Source organism: Thermomyces lanuginosus (assembly GCF_041956635.1).
Source record: "Thermomyces lanuginosus strain ATCC 200065 unplaced genomic scaffold VTN49scaffold_32, whole genome shotgun sequence".
Classification (NCBI taxonomy): Eukaryota; Fungi; Ascomycota; class Eurotiomycetes; order Eurotiales; family Trichocomaceae; genus Thermomyces; species Thermomyces lanuginosus.
The window spans coordinates 1,043,789-1,057,853 of record NW_027192366.1 but is presented as its reverse complement, the minus strand read 5'-3'; the positions used below and the strand labels follow the sequence as shown (position 1 = coordinate 1,057,853).

Sequence of the window (14,065 nt, the reverse complement as noted above, 5' to 3'; positions counted from 1 at the left end):
GCCGACGAAGCAACACGACACTGGGAGTGTCAGTAGCAAATTAAACTCAGAAATCAATACCGATTGACACAAATTAAACATGAGACCACGCTTGAAGTCCATCACAACAGTATGCATTAGGTAGATATCTGATTCCAATATTACATGTTGGAGCAACAACAAGCAGCCCCTGCTGCTCGATTCGAAAACTCCCCAAACCATGTAATAACAGACAGTATATACATACAAACCAAGTCGTCATGGTCATAATCAAACATAGCCTATTCAACGTCAGCAAACCCATATCTCTAGGAGTGGGAAAGGAAGTAGGGAGGAGCCTACCCTTCCGAGCACCCTGGAAAAAGAAGCGCACCACAAACACCTGCAGTCCCGCCATACCCACAATCATCAAACTCTCGATAATGCTGAAATTGAAAATCCTCCGTTCGGTGCTGCGCACGGTGCTGAAATTCCGATTCTCGCGTGTGCGGAAGTACTTCTGATTGCGCGAAATGGTCGACAATTGCGAGGAGATCTTCATGATCGACTCTTCGATGGCGGAGGCCTGTTCGGGGGAGGCGCCTTGCTTCGAGGGAAGTTGCGCTTTTTGCTCGTTTTCGACCTATTAAGGAGGCAAAACATCAGTATTGTGACTTCCTGGATGAAATTCGAGAAGGATTGAAAGCTTACAGCAATCTCAAAATCGACCAACTTCTCCGCAAATGTCGACATCTCATTGTTGAAGCAGAAACTGTACTCCCCGACACTCTGTGCGGTAAAGACAAAGTCTCCCTGACGCTCCTTTGTGCCAGACAACACCACCTTGTTGACAGGACTCTTCACCTCATAGTCAATGTCGAATGCGCCACCGGATTGAACCTGCAATTCCACAGTTCCCGATTAGTTACTCTCTCCTACCAAAAGAAACGAAGTTCGAACTTACCGCGAAATAAAATGCAATCTTGACATCTCGCTGATCAACCTGCGCATAGAAACAGGCCTTCTCGTTGGCGTCCAGTTTGTAGGTGAGCGCCGTGCCGGACACGAAGGGGACCACCACGGCCAAGAAGAGGCCGGTGATTAATGATAGGAGACGCATTATGTGGCGGTAATTGAAGAACCAGAGTACCGTTCTTTAGGCAAAGAGTCGGGAAATTTCTGGTTCTGGTTCTGTTGCTGGTGTAAGGTGGTGTGTTTGAGCTGAGCTGTGAGGACAACACATTGCAGGTTGATGTTTGCCGTGTTTGCAATATACTAGTTAAGCCAGTTGACTAATCCAATGGCGCCTTTTCAATGCACCCCCAGTTGAGCTACTCCGTCAGTAAGTTTTATGCCTCAGGCAGCAATATCTATCGAGTGTGCAAAGCAAGCATCTGAGGCGCCACTGGGAATAAAAATATTCAGGGCAAGTCTCATCACAATATTTCTTGTCCAATGCAAAATGATCGTGAATGAACACGACATACATTTCTCGTAGCATTCGTCTAACCGCCTCATCTCCAAAATAAGAGGATCAGCCGAGACACCGCTTACTCTCGCTGATCAAAGACAGTAGGAAAAATAGGAAAAGACGAGTACAGAAAGGACAAAAAATCCATCTCTCGGGAATTCGAACAGGCCAGATGATGGCGCATCATTCACCCCGAAGTCACACGAACGCCCGCCTGCGGTACTGCTTTTTTTCTCGTTTTTCACCTTATGAAAAAAGACTCGCTCCGGTTCCAGAAATTTCGGTTCTTATTTACATGGTCCATCCCAAGGAGATCGTTGGAGTCAACGATCACATCGGCGAGAATGTCGTCTGGAGATGCTGTCAGTGGACCTCAAGTTCCTGGTGACGCTATGCGAATGATCCCTTACCGTCCTCGAGATACCTGGGATTGGCCGCGTACACAATGTTCGGGACGACGGCAAATTTGATCTTTTCAAACATCTTGCCCTTGATCCCAGTTCGCTTGGAGAGTCGCGCCTTTGTGTCTTTGAACACCTCGTCCTGCATCAAAGTCAGCATCATCCCGCTCCAAAGATCAACAGCCGAAACTTACAGGCTTGACCACGAACTTGAACGGGATGCCGTGTGACCGGCTTGGCTCCTTGTCGAAACTGTACACGTTAATGACCCGCTCACCGGGCTGCAAGTTGAGTTCCTCTGCTGGGATAGGCTCAGCGTAGAGCGTCACGTAATCGTTGAGGCCAGCAATGTTGAAATTATCGCTGAGCTCCTTGTAGATCTTGCCCGAGTGCGCCTCGTAGAGTCGCACCTTCTTGATGGCCTCTTCATTGAGCTCCAGCTTTTTCCTGAGACCATCTCGAAGATCGGCGACGGTGCCAGTCCGCGGGACTAGAACTTCCACGGAGACCTTTCACGATGTGAGACACAATCTGCATTACGTAGGGTACCACACCACCTACCTCCTTGGTAATACCCTCCGGCAGCCATGTGACTTTGAGGAGCTTCTTGGTCTCATATTCACTGAGACTCATCTCCAAGATCTCGTAGTACAGGGCATCCGATCGCTGCGTGGTATACCCGTATGTCCCGTATTGCCCGGTCAAGATTTGCTGCAGCGTCTGGTTGAAGGTTGACCGGATGAACTGCTTCGGTTTCCCGGTGCTGGCCATGACCGGCGCGAATCGGAGATGTGTTGGATCCACATTGAGATGCTCGCCGACTTTCTTGGCGAGTTGCTCGTAAGACATCTTCTTGCTGAGAGTGAGAGTGAACTCCTCTCCTTCGCCCTTGAGCGGAGCGAACTTGACGCTTATCCGATTTAGCAGGTAGTCATAGTACTGCCTGGCGTCGGTGTACATCGCGGTTTGTGGGAGTCTATACAAGTTAGGCAAATCAAGCCATCAAAATATCGGGAAAGCACTTACTCCGAGCTTTTCCATTTCTTTTGGAAGGTTATAATGTCACCGTCTTGAATCTCCGATTGCAGGAAAGTCCTGCTCGGCTTCATGGGATCGATCATGGTGTGCTTGATTTCCTTTACAGCCGCAGTGAGCAACAGTGACAAGAGCACGCAACAATTATAGATTCCTACCTCATAGAGCAACAACTCAGTTCCGGCCGGCCACTTCATCTTCTCAAGAATGATGGGGGCCAGCTCCGAAACGGTCTGATTCTTGCGAACAATAATCGATCCAATCCCGGACAGTGTTTGCGACGGAACGTCAAAATGTTTCAGGAACACCAACGCGGTTTCCTTGGGATCTGGCGTGGGCACTGCGCCGTCGGGACCAGGACGGACGACCTCCATCCAAACTTGGAAAGCATTGCCCTTGGTTGCATAGCGGAGGTAAGCTCGCTCGACCGTCATATCGGGATCCCGGATAACCTGGTCGGGGCGAGTGGTCTTGTTTTGTCGATTGACCATGACCCACAGCCGGATATCACTCGGTTTCAGACCGCGCTCCTCTGCGAGTTGCTTGGTGAAATCACCGACCTTGGTTGCTCGCAGGATTCGATATGACTTGGGCAGAGCTGGATCCCCGGCGGGCAGGTCTGCGCTGGTCAGGTCAAAGCCATGGTGCTCTCGGAACGACTCTTCCGTCAACACATTAACAGTAATGTACAAGTGAGCTTCTTCTCGCTCCTTTCTGCGACGGGCGAGCTCAGCTCGTTCTTCGGCCAATTTTTTCTCTGCAGAACTCGTCAGTACCACAAATTCAAAAATACGGGTTAATCAACTTACCAATATGTGCCGGAACATCATCCTTGGTGATCGGGACAAGAACCTGGTCCAGTCGGGATTTTCGAATGTACACCAACATGTACGCGTTCATCGACCGCTTGGTCGATAAGCCGCGAGCGTACTGCTGGCGCACGCTGAGCGGCTTGTTGGAGAAGTCATATTCCCCACCGTAATTCTCCTCCAGCACCTCTTTCTCGGTCACACGGACGACCTTGTCATCGTCGAAGCGGTAGAAGTGGCCGTCCTTGGTGGGTTTCAGGTAAGCGTAGTAATGGCCGGCATTGAAATCGCCGCTGTGTACGAGCACGCCGTGAAGCTGGTACACCCAGGGTTCCGACCGGTCGGCGTCTTCGGAGAGGTACGGCGACACATCAAACTCCATGGGGAAAGCATGGCGATCATTGATCTTCATCATTGCATCACGCTGGATGTCGTACTCGAACCGCTTCAGGTGCAGATGCAACACTGGTGGGAAGCTCTCGAAGATGACACCCTTCTTGGCATCCTGCAGCCCATACGGTGGCCCAGCATCGTACTTATTCTCGCCCTCGAGCGTTTCCACCTGGATGTAGTCTCGGAAGCTGTCATCCAAGTCTTTGTTTCCGCGAACATTCAACTGGATGTCCCAGAATTCTTCCACCCTCGAGGACTCGTACTTGACGTTGATGCAAGACAGGTACATCTTGGTTTTGCCAACAAACAGCTCCGAAAGGGCCTTTTCTACCGGGGTGCCTTTCATCTTTTCCTCGAGCCGTTCCATTAGTTTGCGACACAGCTCCTGGACATCCTGCTGCTCGAAAATCTGCCGCGATTCCCAACCAAAAGATGCGGTCAGCTCGGTTGTTGACACTGGAGTATCGCTGGTCTGGAGAGAGTAAAATAGCCGCTGCAGTGTCCATGCACTGTTGTCCTTTGTGGCCTCATTTTCTGTCGGGATTTGATACACGGCCTGCCAAAGGGGGATTAGCATGCGGTCAGTCCGACGGTCGAGGCTCGCTGACCTTTCGGAACGCGTTCGTGAAGTACAAAGACTGCAGCAGGGAATTCAAGTAACACGTGGCACCCTGGTTCCGTAGTCCGACCATGCCGGTTTCCTTCTTGGAGTCGTAACTGCTCTGCTTAGCGATCGGGCCGTGAGGAACTCGGAAGATGCTTGAACTTACTTTTGGAAGCTATGCCACAATACGCCCGTGGGATCCTTGACGACTCGCACGTATGCGGTGATGTTGGCTTCATCATTCTGCACCAGTGGCACTCCTTTGCCCTCCCATTGCATGTTGAAGAGCTTTCGCAGCTCACAGAAGCGGGTAAATCCCCAGTCTCCTTCGTCGGCATTGAACCGATGCGTTGCCACTGTAAAATGTCAGAGCTTTTCTTGATCAGCGGAGGGTCCATGGCGTACCGTGCGAGATGTAGATGGACGGATCGTTCACGTTCCATAGCACCAGACCGAACTGGACGCAGGCATACCAGTTCTCCGGGACCTTCTCCCATGCGTGTTCGAGGTAAAAGGACGCATGTTCGACATGGTTTCCGTAAGGAAAGAATAGGATGCGCCTAGCGGAGGTCAGTCGAGTGCTCCTCCACAAGCCCATTCAGATGGAGAGAAAACCGACCAAGGAAAGCCGGCGCAATGAAAAATCGGCCCATGTTCCTTTTCTTTCATTTGTCGCCATTTTGTGATGTGCCATGTATGGTATGTTTCATCTTCTGTCTCCAAATCTGGATCTTTCGGGAGAATGCGCTCCATCATCAATTTATCTGTTCATCGCCTCTCATCAGCAAGCTGCCTCCGTGGGGGCCGAGTCGACGGAAAGTAAGGGATCGTACAATCGTTGGCCAGCGGCTCCGGGCCCGACTCCTCGTCGGAACCCGAGCGGGAGACGACGACGACATCGGTGCGGCTGTTGCTATCGATCGTGTCATAGTCGTCGACGAGCATGTCACGGTCCGGGATCTGGAAGCGCCTTGCATTAGCTGGCTATTCCATCTCTGCGGCGCACGGACGGTGGCCGGGATGATATCCGGAAATCCGGGGATCGTAGAGCGATGGCGTGAAGACTTACACTGTCCATGGAAGAGAGCGCCCTGTGTATCGATAGCGCGGGGATCTGAGATGGGCGGGACGGACGCTAGGAAAAGCGGCGGAGAGGAGGGGCGGGAGGGAAATCTAATATCTAAAATGGATTCGATGCAGGCGGAGCAACAGAACGAAGAGGCGGAGAGTAGGAGATGCGAGTAAACGTGAAGAAACGCGGAGAAAACACGGAACTGAATACAGTAGTTGAATGGATCAAACCGTAGCAACATCTGATGACGAGAGCCGAGATGGGGGTCAGATTTTATAGTGGCGGCTGAGCTCCGCAGAGTCAAGAGGTGAGATGGAGATGCAGATTCCAGTACGATTTCGATTCTACTTTTATTCTCTAGATCAAGCAGAGATTCTGATCCGATTCTTATTCCAAGCCTCTGTCTTTTTTGCGAAGCGGAGTAGAGGTCCTTTGCAGAACCTCGGCCCACGTTCAAATATTGTGCCGAATCGAGGACTCACGCAACAGCGGAGAGCATCACAAAATCACACCATCTAGTAACTACAAGTATACGAGACTGGATTATTCTCGTAAGGTCTCAATTGAAAAACCACCCCTCGTCGCATCAAAAGTCTCCGCAGACCCGAAACCGCAGCGGAACAAGCTTCCTTGATCTTGAATTCTTGACCGCCCGAGTTACCGCTCCGCCGTCATCATGAATTTCACGCCCTGCAATTGATCAGTTCACTCGACCGACCATGAGTCAAGCCACCATGCCGTGAGCGATGATCACGCATTCCTTCGAATTCGCTCTTCGCCTGCGATCGATACTATTGCGTCGCGCTGTCGCTGGTTCAGATCGTGGGCACCATGCCGCCGGGCTTGGGTCGCTGGTCGCCTTGCCGCCGGGCTCTGCGTCTTCCGCGACGGGCTGTGCGGTGCTTCTCGACGCAGGTACACCAGCCGCCGCCATGGAGACCGGCGTCAGTATTGGATGAGTAGGCACCTCAACACGTTTTGGAAGCTTGGAAGCTGACTCCGGCAGATGGGTTGAGCGGGAATTGCGACCGATCAGTCTCCGACAATTGACTTTTTTCGGTCGCACGCTGACAGAATCGCGATTGATAAGCTCGGCCAACTATGTGCGCACGGAGCTTCCGACACGGTATGGCGCAGAAATTCAAGTTGGATAGTGACATGCTGACCAACGGTAGAATCGCCCATCGACTGCGCGATATGCAAAAGCTACCCTACGTGGTTGTATCCAACCCGCACATCTCGCTGGTCTACGAGCTATACTACAAGGCGTTTGAACGGTTCCGGCAGGTGCCAGAGATTCGGTCGTTGGAGGACAATGACCGCTACTGCGACATACTGCGCGAGACGCTCAAGGAGCACCTGGCAGTCATTCCCAACCTCGCCATGGGGGTGCTGGAATGTCAAGGGCTGGTCGAGCCCGATGAGATGGACCGCTTCATGAACACGATGCTCCGTTCGGTATGTGCTGGAATTTGCCATATCGCAAACACGCTTCCTCGCTGACGTGGAGTAGAGGATTTCGCGCCGAGTAATTGCCGAGCAGCACCTAGCGCTGACCGACACTTTCAACTCACCCTGGCATTTTCCAGAGTCTGCGGCGCGGACGGACCTCAATGCGGATTTTGTGGGCGAAGTATTTCTGAAATGCAACGCCAAAGATGTTGTAGAGCGATGCGGGCGACTAGCCCAGGACCTCATGCGTCAGAGCGGCACAGGTGCCGAGGACAAAATCCCCGAGATCAAGGTGCTGGGCCACCTGGGAGCAACGTTCCCGTACATCCTGACACACCTCGAATACATCGTCGGGGAGCTTTTGCGCAACTCGATCCAGGCGGTCATGGAGAAATACCGCGATACTCCAGGCGATCCGCCGCCGATCGAGGTACTAATATGCGAAGCGCCACAGCATGTCATCCTGCGCTTCTCGGACCAGGGCGGCGGCATCCCGCGCGAGGTCCTACCGTACGTCTGGTCCTTCAGCAAAGGACCACGCACGCAGAGCCGGCTAAAAAACCTCGGCCAAGTTCCCGCCATGGCCGCCACCATGCAGGAGCTCACCGTCCCGATGGACCGCAAGACCCGTGACCGCGAGACGTTCCGTGAAGGATCGCTGACATCACTCAGCTCGCGCCCGCCGAACCTCCGACTGGGCATGGGTCTGCCCATGAGCCGCGTGTATGCCGAGTACTGGGCGGGTAGTCTAGCGCTGCACAGCTTGGAGGGGTACGGCGTGGATGCGTTTCTACAAATCTCCAAGCTGGGGAATAAAAATGAACAAGTGACGACACGTGCCGCGTTGGATGCGGTATGATTTCGAATTTTTGAATATGTAAATCCAAAATGTCTCTGCCATTTATGATCACGAACTCGTCTCTCTCTCTCCACTCGGTTGCAGATAGTAACCTGGATACCTTGATAACCGTAAATATATAGTTATACATCGGCCACTTTGGCTTCAACTCCAAGCTGGAGCTTCACCAAAAACACCGCGATAATAGTCTGCATTCGGGGGATTCTACAATCCCCATTTGACATTTCAGACATCCATGGGCCAACAATAATTTACGGGCGATTTCAATTCTGCCACTTTCTCCAGCCACGCCTCCCCTAGCGGGCCCCGTTTTACAACGACAATGCACTCTGCACTCACGCGCGTTCAGGCTGTCTTCAACTACTTCACCACCGTCGCGGTGGTGATTGCTAGCCTCGCCTCCTTGTCCGTCCTCCTCCATCCCGCCGACGATGCGACGACCAGCGTTGAATTGGCCAATGTCCAAGTGTACGCCCTCCTTAATCGACCAACGTCGAACAAACCCTGTCCGCTAACTCACGACTAGAATCAAAGGCCGGCCGCATTACTACTCATCCAAACGAGAAGAATACGCGCAGATTCGCTTCGATCTTGATGCAGGTCCGCACCCTACCCTGCTCTAACTCATATACCTCGCACCCCGTCTAGGACCACCGTCGTTTTAACAGTTGTGTAGATCTCACCCCCCTCTTCAACTGGAACACAAAGCAGCTCTTCGTCTACGTTGTCGCATCTTACCCTTCCTCTACCGCCGCAAATGAAACTTCCCAAGCGGTAATCTGGGATACTATCATCCCAGCTCCGGAATCTCCGTACTCGTTCCCGAAACTCAAGGAACGATTCTTCCCGGACACGAACACAAAGCGGTCCTCTCGCAATAAGAAGGGGAAGACAGGGAAGGAAGTGTCCGCTAAGCTGCGGCTTCGTAACCAGAAGCCGAAGTACCCCATCACCGATATCTCGGGCCGCCTCGCTGAGCGGGAGAACGTCACGCTGGTCGTTGGTTGGAATGTGCAGCCATGGGTGGGGGCTTTGTGGTGGAGTGATGATGGGTTGCAGTCGGGCCCCGTGCCGAAGTCGCGATCCATCCCGCGGACGGCGGGTAAGGTTGGGCGGAGTCGCGTGTTTAATTTCCCGGCGTTGAAGGGAAGTAGCAGGACAAGTACAGGTACAAGTACAAGCGCGGAGACGGCGAACTAGGTCAATACATGCATTCTGTGATTATAAAACTCCTACCATGCTGTTTGCATCCAATCTGATTCCTTCTAGCCGAAAACCAGAAACACCGTACACCAGGAACCCCCCAATCAATAAGTCAAACGGCGCCCCAACACCCATCCGTCTATTATCATTATCTACGGCGTAGTCCCACAACAGCGGCTGCGCCCACCGCACTGGATTCGGTCAGAATACACCCCGGGCGCTCGGTGTCTCTGAAGGAGGCGACTCTCGCGCCGTCGCTCAAAATAGACGTGTTCGAGGTAGAACGCGTGGATGTATCCAGGAATATACCTTGGACAAATGATCAGTCAGGTCTGAGGGTTAAGCTGGATCAATTGGGCAACTGGACGCACCCCAACATTGTCATAAAGACATTGATGAGAAAATCCAGGCTGCAGCCAGAGATGAGCAGGATGCCTGCTGGGGGAACTGGATTCGATCAGCTCTTGTCCTGCGGGTCGAGGTTGAAGATGGGACATACAGAACAGGGTGACGATGATGAGGAGAATCATCCGAATGTCCTCGTCCCTGATCATCATCGCGGTATTTTGTCGGTTCCGACTAGATGATTCCACTAATAATGATAACAATGCTGTTGGAATCGACTTCAACTGCATCGCGTGAGAATCAACATTTGGATGGATTTAGGGCAACCACGAGCCGCGATGATGGCATTTAAACCAAATACGGAATAGCGTGGCGTTGAACTATCACACTATATCCCGATCAGGTTAGGTTTAAGCCAGTTGACATGGAATTCACGGGAGAAAGCTCCAATCATGAACGCCCCTTAGGTGTCGGAATTGGATCGACGAGCCTGTGCGGATGATCTTCGCAACGTCAACTCTGTCTCCGTGCTGTCCAACAAGCCGAATCTCCTCGAGCGATGGGATGCACGACGCGATCGCGGCAAAGTAGGCACAGCGACCAGACTCTGATGACTCGAGATTGAACATGGGGAAGTAGAGGATGCGCAGCCGACGGAACGGCGAAAAGGCCTCGCAGACGACACTGGCGGGCAGCGGTACCGAGAACTCGGGTAACCCGCCGCGCCAGACCTCGACAGAGTCGCCCCAGAGGCGGCCGGCTCGGCGCAGAGAGTCGAGGATGACGCCGACCGCGTACCGCGGGTGGTCGCTGTCCTCGAGCATGTCGTCTTCCGGGGCCATCTCCAATGAGCGAAAATCAATGCTGAGAGATCGGAGACGGCTCCTCCGGCCGTTTGGTGTCAACGAGCCCGTGTGCTTGGCGTACAGTCGGTCTAGTGCGTCGAACATGGCCTGTAGGCCCGCGCCAATATCCTCCTCAGCCCTTAGAAACGATATGGCGGGTGCGGTCTCAATGGTCAGGTCGACTAGGGATTCACGCAACGAGCGGACTCCGGCCTCGGCCATGATCTGGATGGACTTCATATGACCCCAAAATCGCTCCAAGCGGGGGAGGAACCCCGGGCCTGCCAAAGTTGTCTCGTCGATCAGTACAGCACGGTCCGAGAATACTGTCGGAACAATCTCGAGAGATTGAAGGGTTCCCGAGTGTCGTTTCAAAAATAAGCCGAACTCGGGAGGCACCACGGAATCGCACTCGATGTTGCCTACCTGCAAGTGGCGCAACCGTGGCAAGGACAGCTGGAACACTGTCCTGGACAGAATGCCGGTTTGAGCGATGTCATCGACTGAGAGAATTAACGACTCCAGTGTGGCCGCATTGTATCCGACGAGTTGTAGAAATGATTCACATGGTTCTGCAGCCAGTCAGCAGTGGTGGACAATTGAATGGAGGGCAATGAACGTGCCTTTGATCTCCGCCTGCGGAGACCAGATGAGCTCTCGAAGTCCCTGGAGACGGAGGCCCGACGGACACCAGCGCCGGTTTGGCGGGGTGTCATAAAAGCAGAGATAGTCCAGGGATAGCGATTGCAACGCATCAGTGATTTCGCTGGTGGTCTTCGGGGTACCGCAGCAGATGACATCTCCGTCTATCCTCAGTGCCTTCAACGCCGTCATCTTTCGGAGGAGACTTCCGCAGATTGGCGGACTGGCGGAACGGCGAGACATCTTGGCGACCGCGCGCTTTTCGGCGGAACCGATGCGGTAGTACTCGCGGTCCATGAGCAGGCAGAGCGTCTCAACCTCGCCCAGCAGGTTGCCGGGGTTCTGGCAGAGGAGGGCCAGCGTGGCGGCGATAGCCGCGTATTCGGGATCCTTCAAAAGATCCTCCTTGGCCGCATCCTTCAGCCGGGGCGCCCACAGGACCAGATTTGTGTAGATGACAGGCCGCGCGAAGAGCAGAACTAGCCTGCACACGCGGGCCAGACGGCAGAAGTCACTTTGAGAGAGATACCCTAGTATCTCGAGCCAGAGCTCGGCCGGCAATCTCGGAGAGCAGGTACTGCATAAGGCCGCGGCCAGGCGGCGCTGCTTGGACAGGAGACTGGCCACTAGAGGCGGTGATGTTGGCACAAGGGGCTCCATGAGCCTGATCGAGGTCACCCAGCAGTCGGTCAATTGTAGCAGGACCGTCTTTTATTTTTGGTTTTTTGGTCTTTGTATCATATAGGATGCCCCCTCGGCTCAATCCATCTCAAATATCTATAATGTCCCGACGCCGATCCCGTCCCCCCGTATAAGACCCCAGCCCATTGCCTTGCTGTCAGGAGGTGTGCATGTGAATTCCGACATTTCTAGAAGGGGTGAAGTCATGATGCATGGCCATAAAGTCGCCGAGCAGTCACCTTTTTCTGCAAGAAGGTTGAAAGTATGCCGCAGAGCAGCATTTCCCAAAACGGTAGTAGGGTCCAGGCCGTCAGTTCCATGACTGACCAGAACGGAGAGCACTCCTCGTGGACAGGATTTGTGCCGGGATTTCCTCGGAAAATCCCCGAATGACGTTTCCTGTTTCCAAATAGAGTCAAACGGCCAAACCAGAATGTCGGCCAGTGCCTGTTCGGCCTGTCTTTTCCCCTTTTTCTTTTTCGCATTCGGCCTTTCGCAGCAACTCCAACTCCGACTGATTAGCAGCGCTTGGCACGTACTGTTCCGGACAGCGGGGGTGAGCGGGCCGGGAGTCCGCTAAGGCTGCGAGGTGGAAACTTTGACAGGGAAATTACGCTATAAAATACACTAAGCCAGGAACAGTAGTTGTCTTACACGTGATCGGCATTCGCAGCCAATGGGAAGTCAAGCGAAGATGCAGGGAAAGTTTTAGCATATTTTGCGATCATCTTGGCATAAAGTGAGATTTGAAACCAGCCTGTTCAATTGAAGTTCGCGGAGAGTGTTGGATTTCAAATTTGTGATTCTCCCTCGCCGCCAGGGCCATAACTCCCTGTCAAGTGTCAACTGTCGTTTGCTATCGGCCCCGTGTTTGACCGCGTTGTTGGTGCTATCAATCAATGAAAAGCCTACATAATCAATGATGCAACGACTGTCAACTTCGCTTAGTTCCCGAGAACCAATTAGTCCCTGTTCGGCTTCTTCCGGCTCCAGCAATTTGAATCCGGCCTTTTTTTCTACCGGACCTGCCGACATTGGCTTAGGTCTCTTGTTGCTAAACGCGCTGTCTCGCTGAGGCTTAAGAGACCCTGAGGCTCTTCTGCGCGGAGCTGATGCCATGACTCATATAAGATGATTTGAAATCGATCTCGAGGCCTGAGCGCATCCAAAACAACACGACGCTGTGATGCACTATCGTGCAGGGATTTTAGAGTTTCTGGTTTAGGTTTTAAAGCAGACCCTTGGACTTGGACCGTTGGAACTGGGACATCTTCGGAACTCGAGTCTCTTTTGGAGTCTTGGACTCGGGCTTAACGGCGCGTAAGGTCGGGGGCAAACCTTCTTTTGACTCCAAGACGGGGAATACCTCGAAAAAGTACGAGCTGTACGAGCCCAAGTCTCTCACCACAAACTCCACGCGTCAAGATTTGAAATCCACGTGTGAAAGAGAATAGCCACAACCCACAGGTTCTATTGATCAAGCAAATCGGGATGTCTCCGTCGGCGGAGACAACGGACCGCGGGGCCGAGGACAGGGCCGAGTCGCCAAAATGGCGTGAGCCTCTAACGCGGCTCTTTGTATATGGTGCGTCTCTTCCAACTTCCCTCCCTATATTAGGTCATAACTTTACCACTTAGGCATAAAAGCCAATTGTGAATGAAACGAAAATGCGGAGATTAATAGACTTATTTTAGGAACCCTCATGGCCCCCGAGGTCATGGCCACAGTTCTCCATGGCTCCCACAGCCAAACCCCGGATTCGGAGAAGCAACGCCTCACCTACCAACCCGCTATCCTGCACAATTACCGTCGACACAAAGTGCGCTATGCAGACTATCCTGGAATTGTCGAAGTAGAGCCGACGGCATTCCCCTCCTCCTCTGTGCTTGGATGTCTCGTCTCCGGCCTGCAGCCCCTGGACTTGGTCAAACTTGACTACTTCGAAGGACCAGAGTATAGTAAGAGGACCGTCAAGGTGAAGCTTCTAGAACCGGCAACGCCAGTCGACGGGCTTTCTCTCTCTTCAGACGGAGGAAAAGATAGTAGTACTGTTCAGGCTGTCCTCGCAGCAAAAGAGGCGCAGGACACGTCCGGCGGCCAGGCTGTAGTCCGTGAGGCAGATGAGGAGGTGGATGCGCTGGTGTACGTCTGGGCGGCCGCCCGCGAGGGGCTGGAGGAGAGCGAGTGGGATTACCGCGCGTTTCGCGAGGAGAAGCTGGCGGATTGGATTCGATGATGATTGCTTGACTCACATAGAGTTTATATATCGTTCAGTCGATTAGCGTCAATTTTAA

At 53.0% G+C, this 14,065-nt stretch overlaps 7 protein-coding genes across 7 annotated transcripts; 3 read left to right on the top strand and 4 right to left on the bottom strand.

The window, feature by feature from the left end:
* Positions 1–249: 249 nt before the first annotated feature.
* VTN49DRAFT_5175 (uncharacterized protein) lies at positions 250–1,078 on the bottom strand (the record flags this gene model as incomplete). The annotated part of the gene is made up of 4 exons (XM_069413203.1): positions 250–260; positions 322–601; positions 670–858; positions 923–1,078. The coding sequence occupies 4 exons, from the start codon at positions 1,076–1,078 to the stop codon at positions 250–252; spliced, it is 636 nt and encodes a 211-aa protein (XP_069267094.1).
* A 592-nt stretch (positions 1,079–1,670) lies between these two features.
* On the bottom strand, positions 1,671–5,749 carry VTN49DRAFT_5174 (uncharacterized protein; the record flags this gene model as incomplete). Its single annotated transcript, XM_069413202.1, has 13 exons — positions 1,671–1,780; positions 1,840–1,972; positions 2,025–2,339; positions 2,392–2,806; positions 2,857–2,966; positions 3,024–3,622; positions 3,675–4,623; positions 4,676–4,784; positions 4,838–5,027; positions 5,077–5,231; positions 5,291–5,435; positions 5,505–5,631; positions 5,741–5,749. The coding sequence occupies 13 exons, from the start codon at positions 5,747–5,749 to the stop codon at positions 1,671–1,673; spliced, it is 3,366 nt and encodes a 1,121-aa protein (XP_069267093.1).
* An 825-nt stretch (positions 5,750–6,574) lies between these two features.
* VTN49DRAFT_5173 (uncharacterized protein) lies at positions 6,575–8,054 on the top strand (the record flags this gene model as incomplete). Its single annotated transcript, XM_069413201.1, has 4 exons — positions 6,575–6,702; positions 6,750–6,869; positions 6,919–7,201; positions 7,257–8,054. 4 exons carry the CDS (start codon positions 6,575–6,577, stop codon positions 8,052–8,054), a joined length of 1,329 nt encoding a protein of 442 aa, XP_069267092.1.
* A 322-nt stretch (positions 8,055–8,376) lies between these two features.
* VTN49DRAFT_5172 (uncharacterized protein) lies at positions 8,377–9,254 on the top strand (the record flags this gene model as incomplete). The annotated part of the gene is made up of 3 exons (XM_069413200.1): positions 8,377–8,522; positions 8,581–8,654; positions 8,731–9,254. The coding sequence occupies 3 exons, from the start codon at positions 8,377–8,379 to the stop codon at positions 9,252–9,254; spliced, it is 744 nt and encodes a 247-aa protein (XP_069267091.1).
* A 155-nt stretch (positions 9,255–9,409) lies between these two features.
* On the bottom strand, positions 9,410–9,814 carry VTN49DRAFT_5171 (uncharacterized protein; the record flags this gene model as incomplete). The annotated part of the gene is made up of 3 exons (XM_069413199.1): positions 9,410–9,566; positions 9,629–9,704; positions 9,757–9,814. 3 exons carry the CDS (start codon positions 9,812–9,814, stop codon positions 9,410–9,412), a joined length of 291 nt encoding a protein of 96 aa, XP_069267090.1.
* A 219-nt stretch (positions 9,815–10,033) lies between these two features.
* VTN49DRAFT_5170 (uncharacterized protein) lies at positions 10,034–11,749 on the bottom strand (the record flags this gene model as incomplete). Its single annotated transcript, XM_069413198.1, has 2 exons — positions 10,034–11,019; positions 11,071–11,749. 2 exons carry the CDS (start codon positions 11,747–11,749, stop codon positions 10,034–10,036), a joined length of 1,665 nt encoding a protein of 554 aa, XP_069267089.1.
* A 1,512-nt stretch (positions 11,750–13,261) lies between these two features.
* VTN49DRAFT_5169 (uncharacterized protein) lies at positions 13,262–14,007 on the top strand (the record flags this gene model as incomplete). The annotated part of the gene is made up of 2 exons (XM_069413196.1): positions 13,262–13,355; positions 13,466–14,007. The coding sequence occupies 2 exons, from the start codon at positions 13,262–13,264 to the stop codon at positions 14,005–14,007; spliced, it is 636 nt and encodes a 211-aa protein (XP_069267088.1).
* Positions 14,008–14,065: the final 58 nt, after the last annotated feature.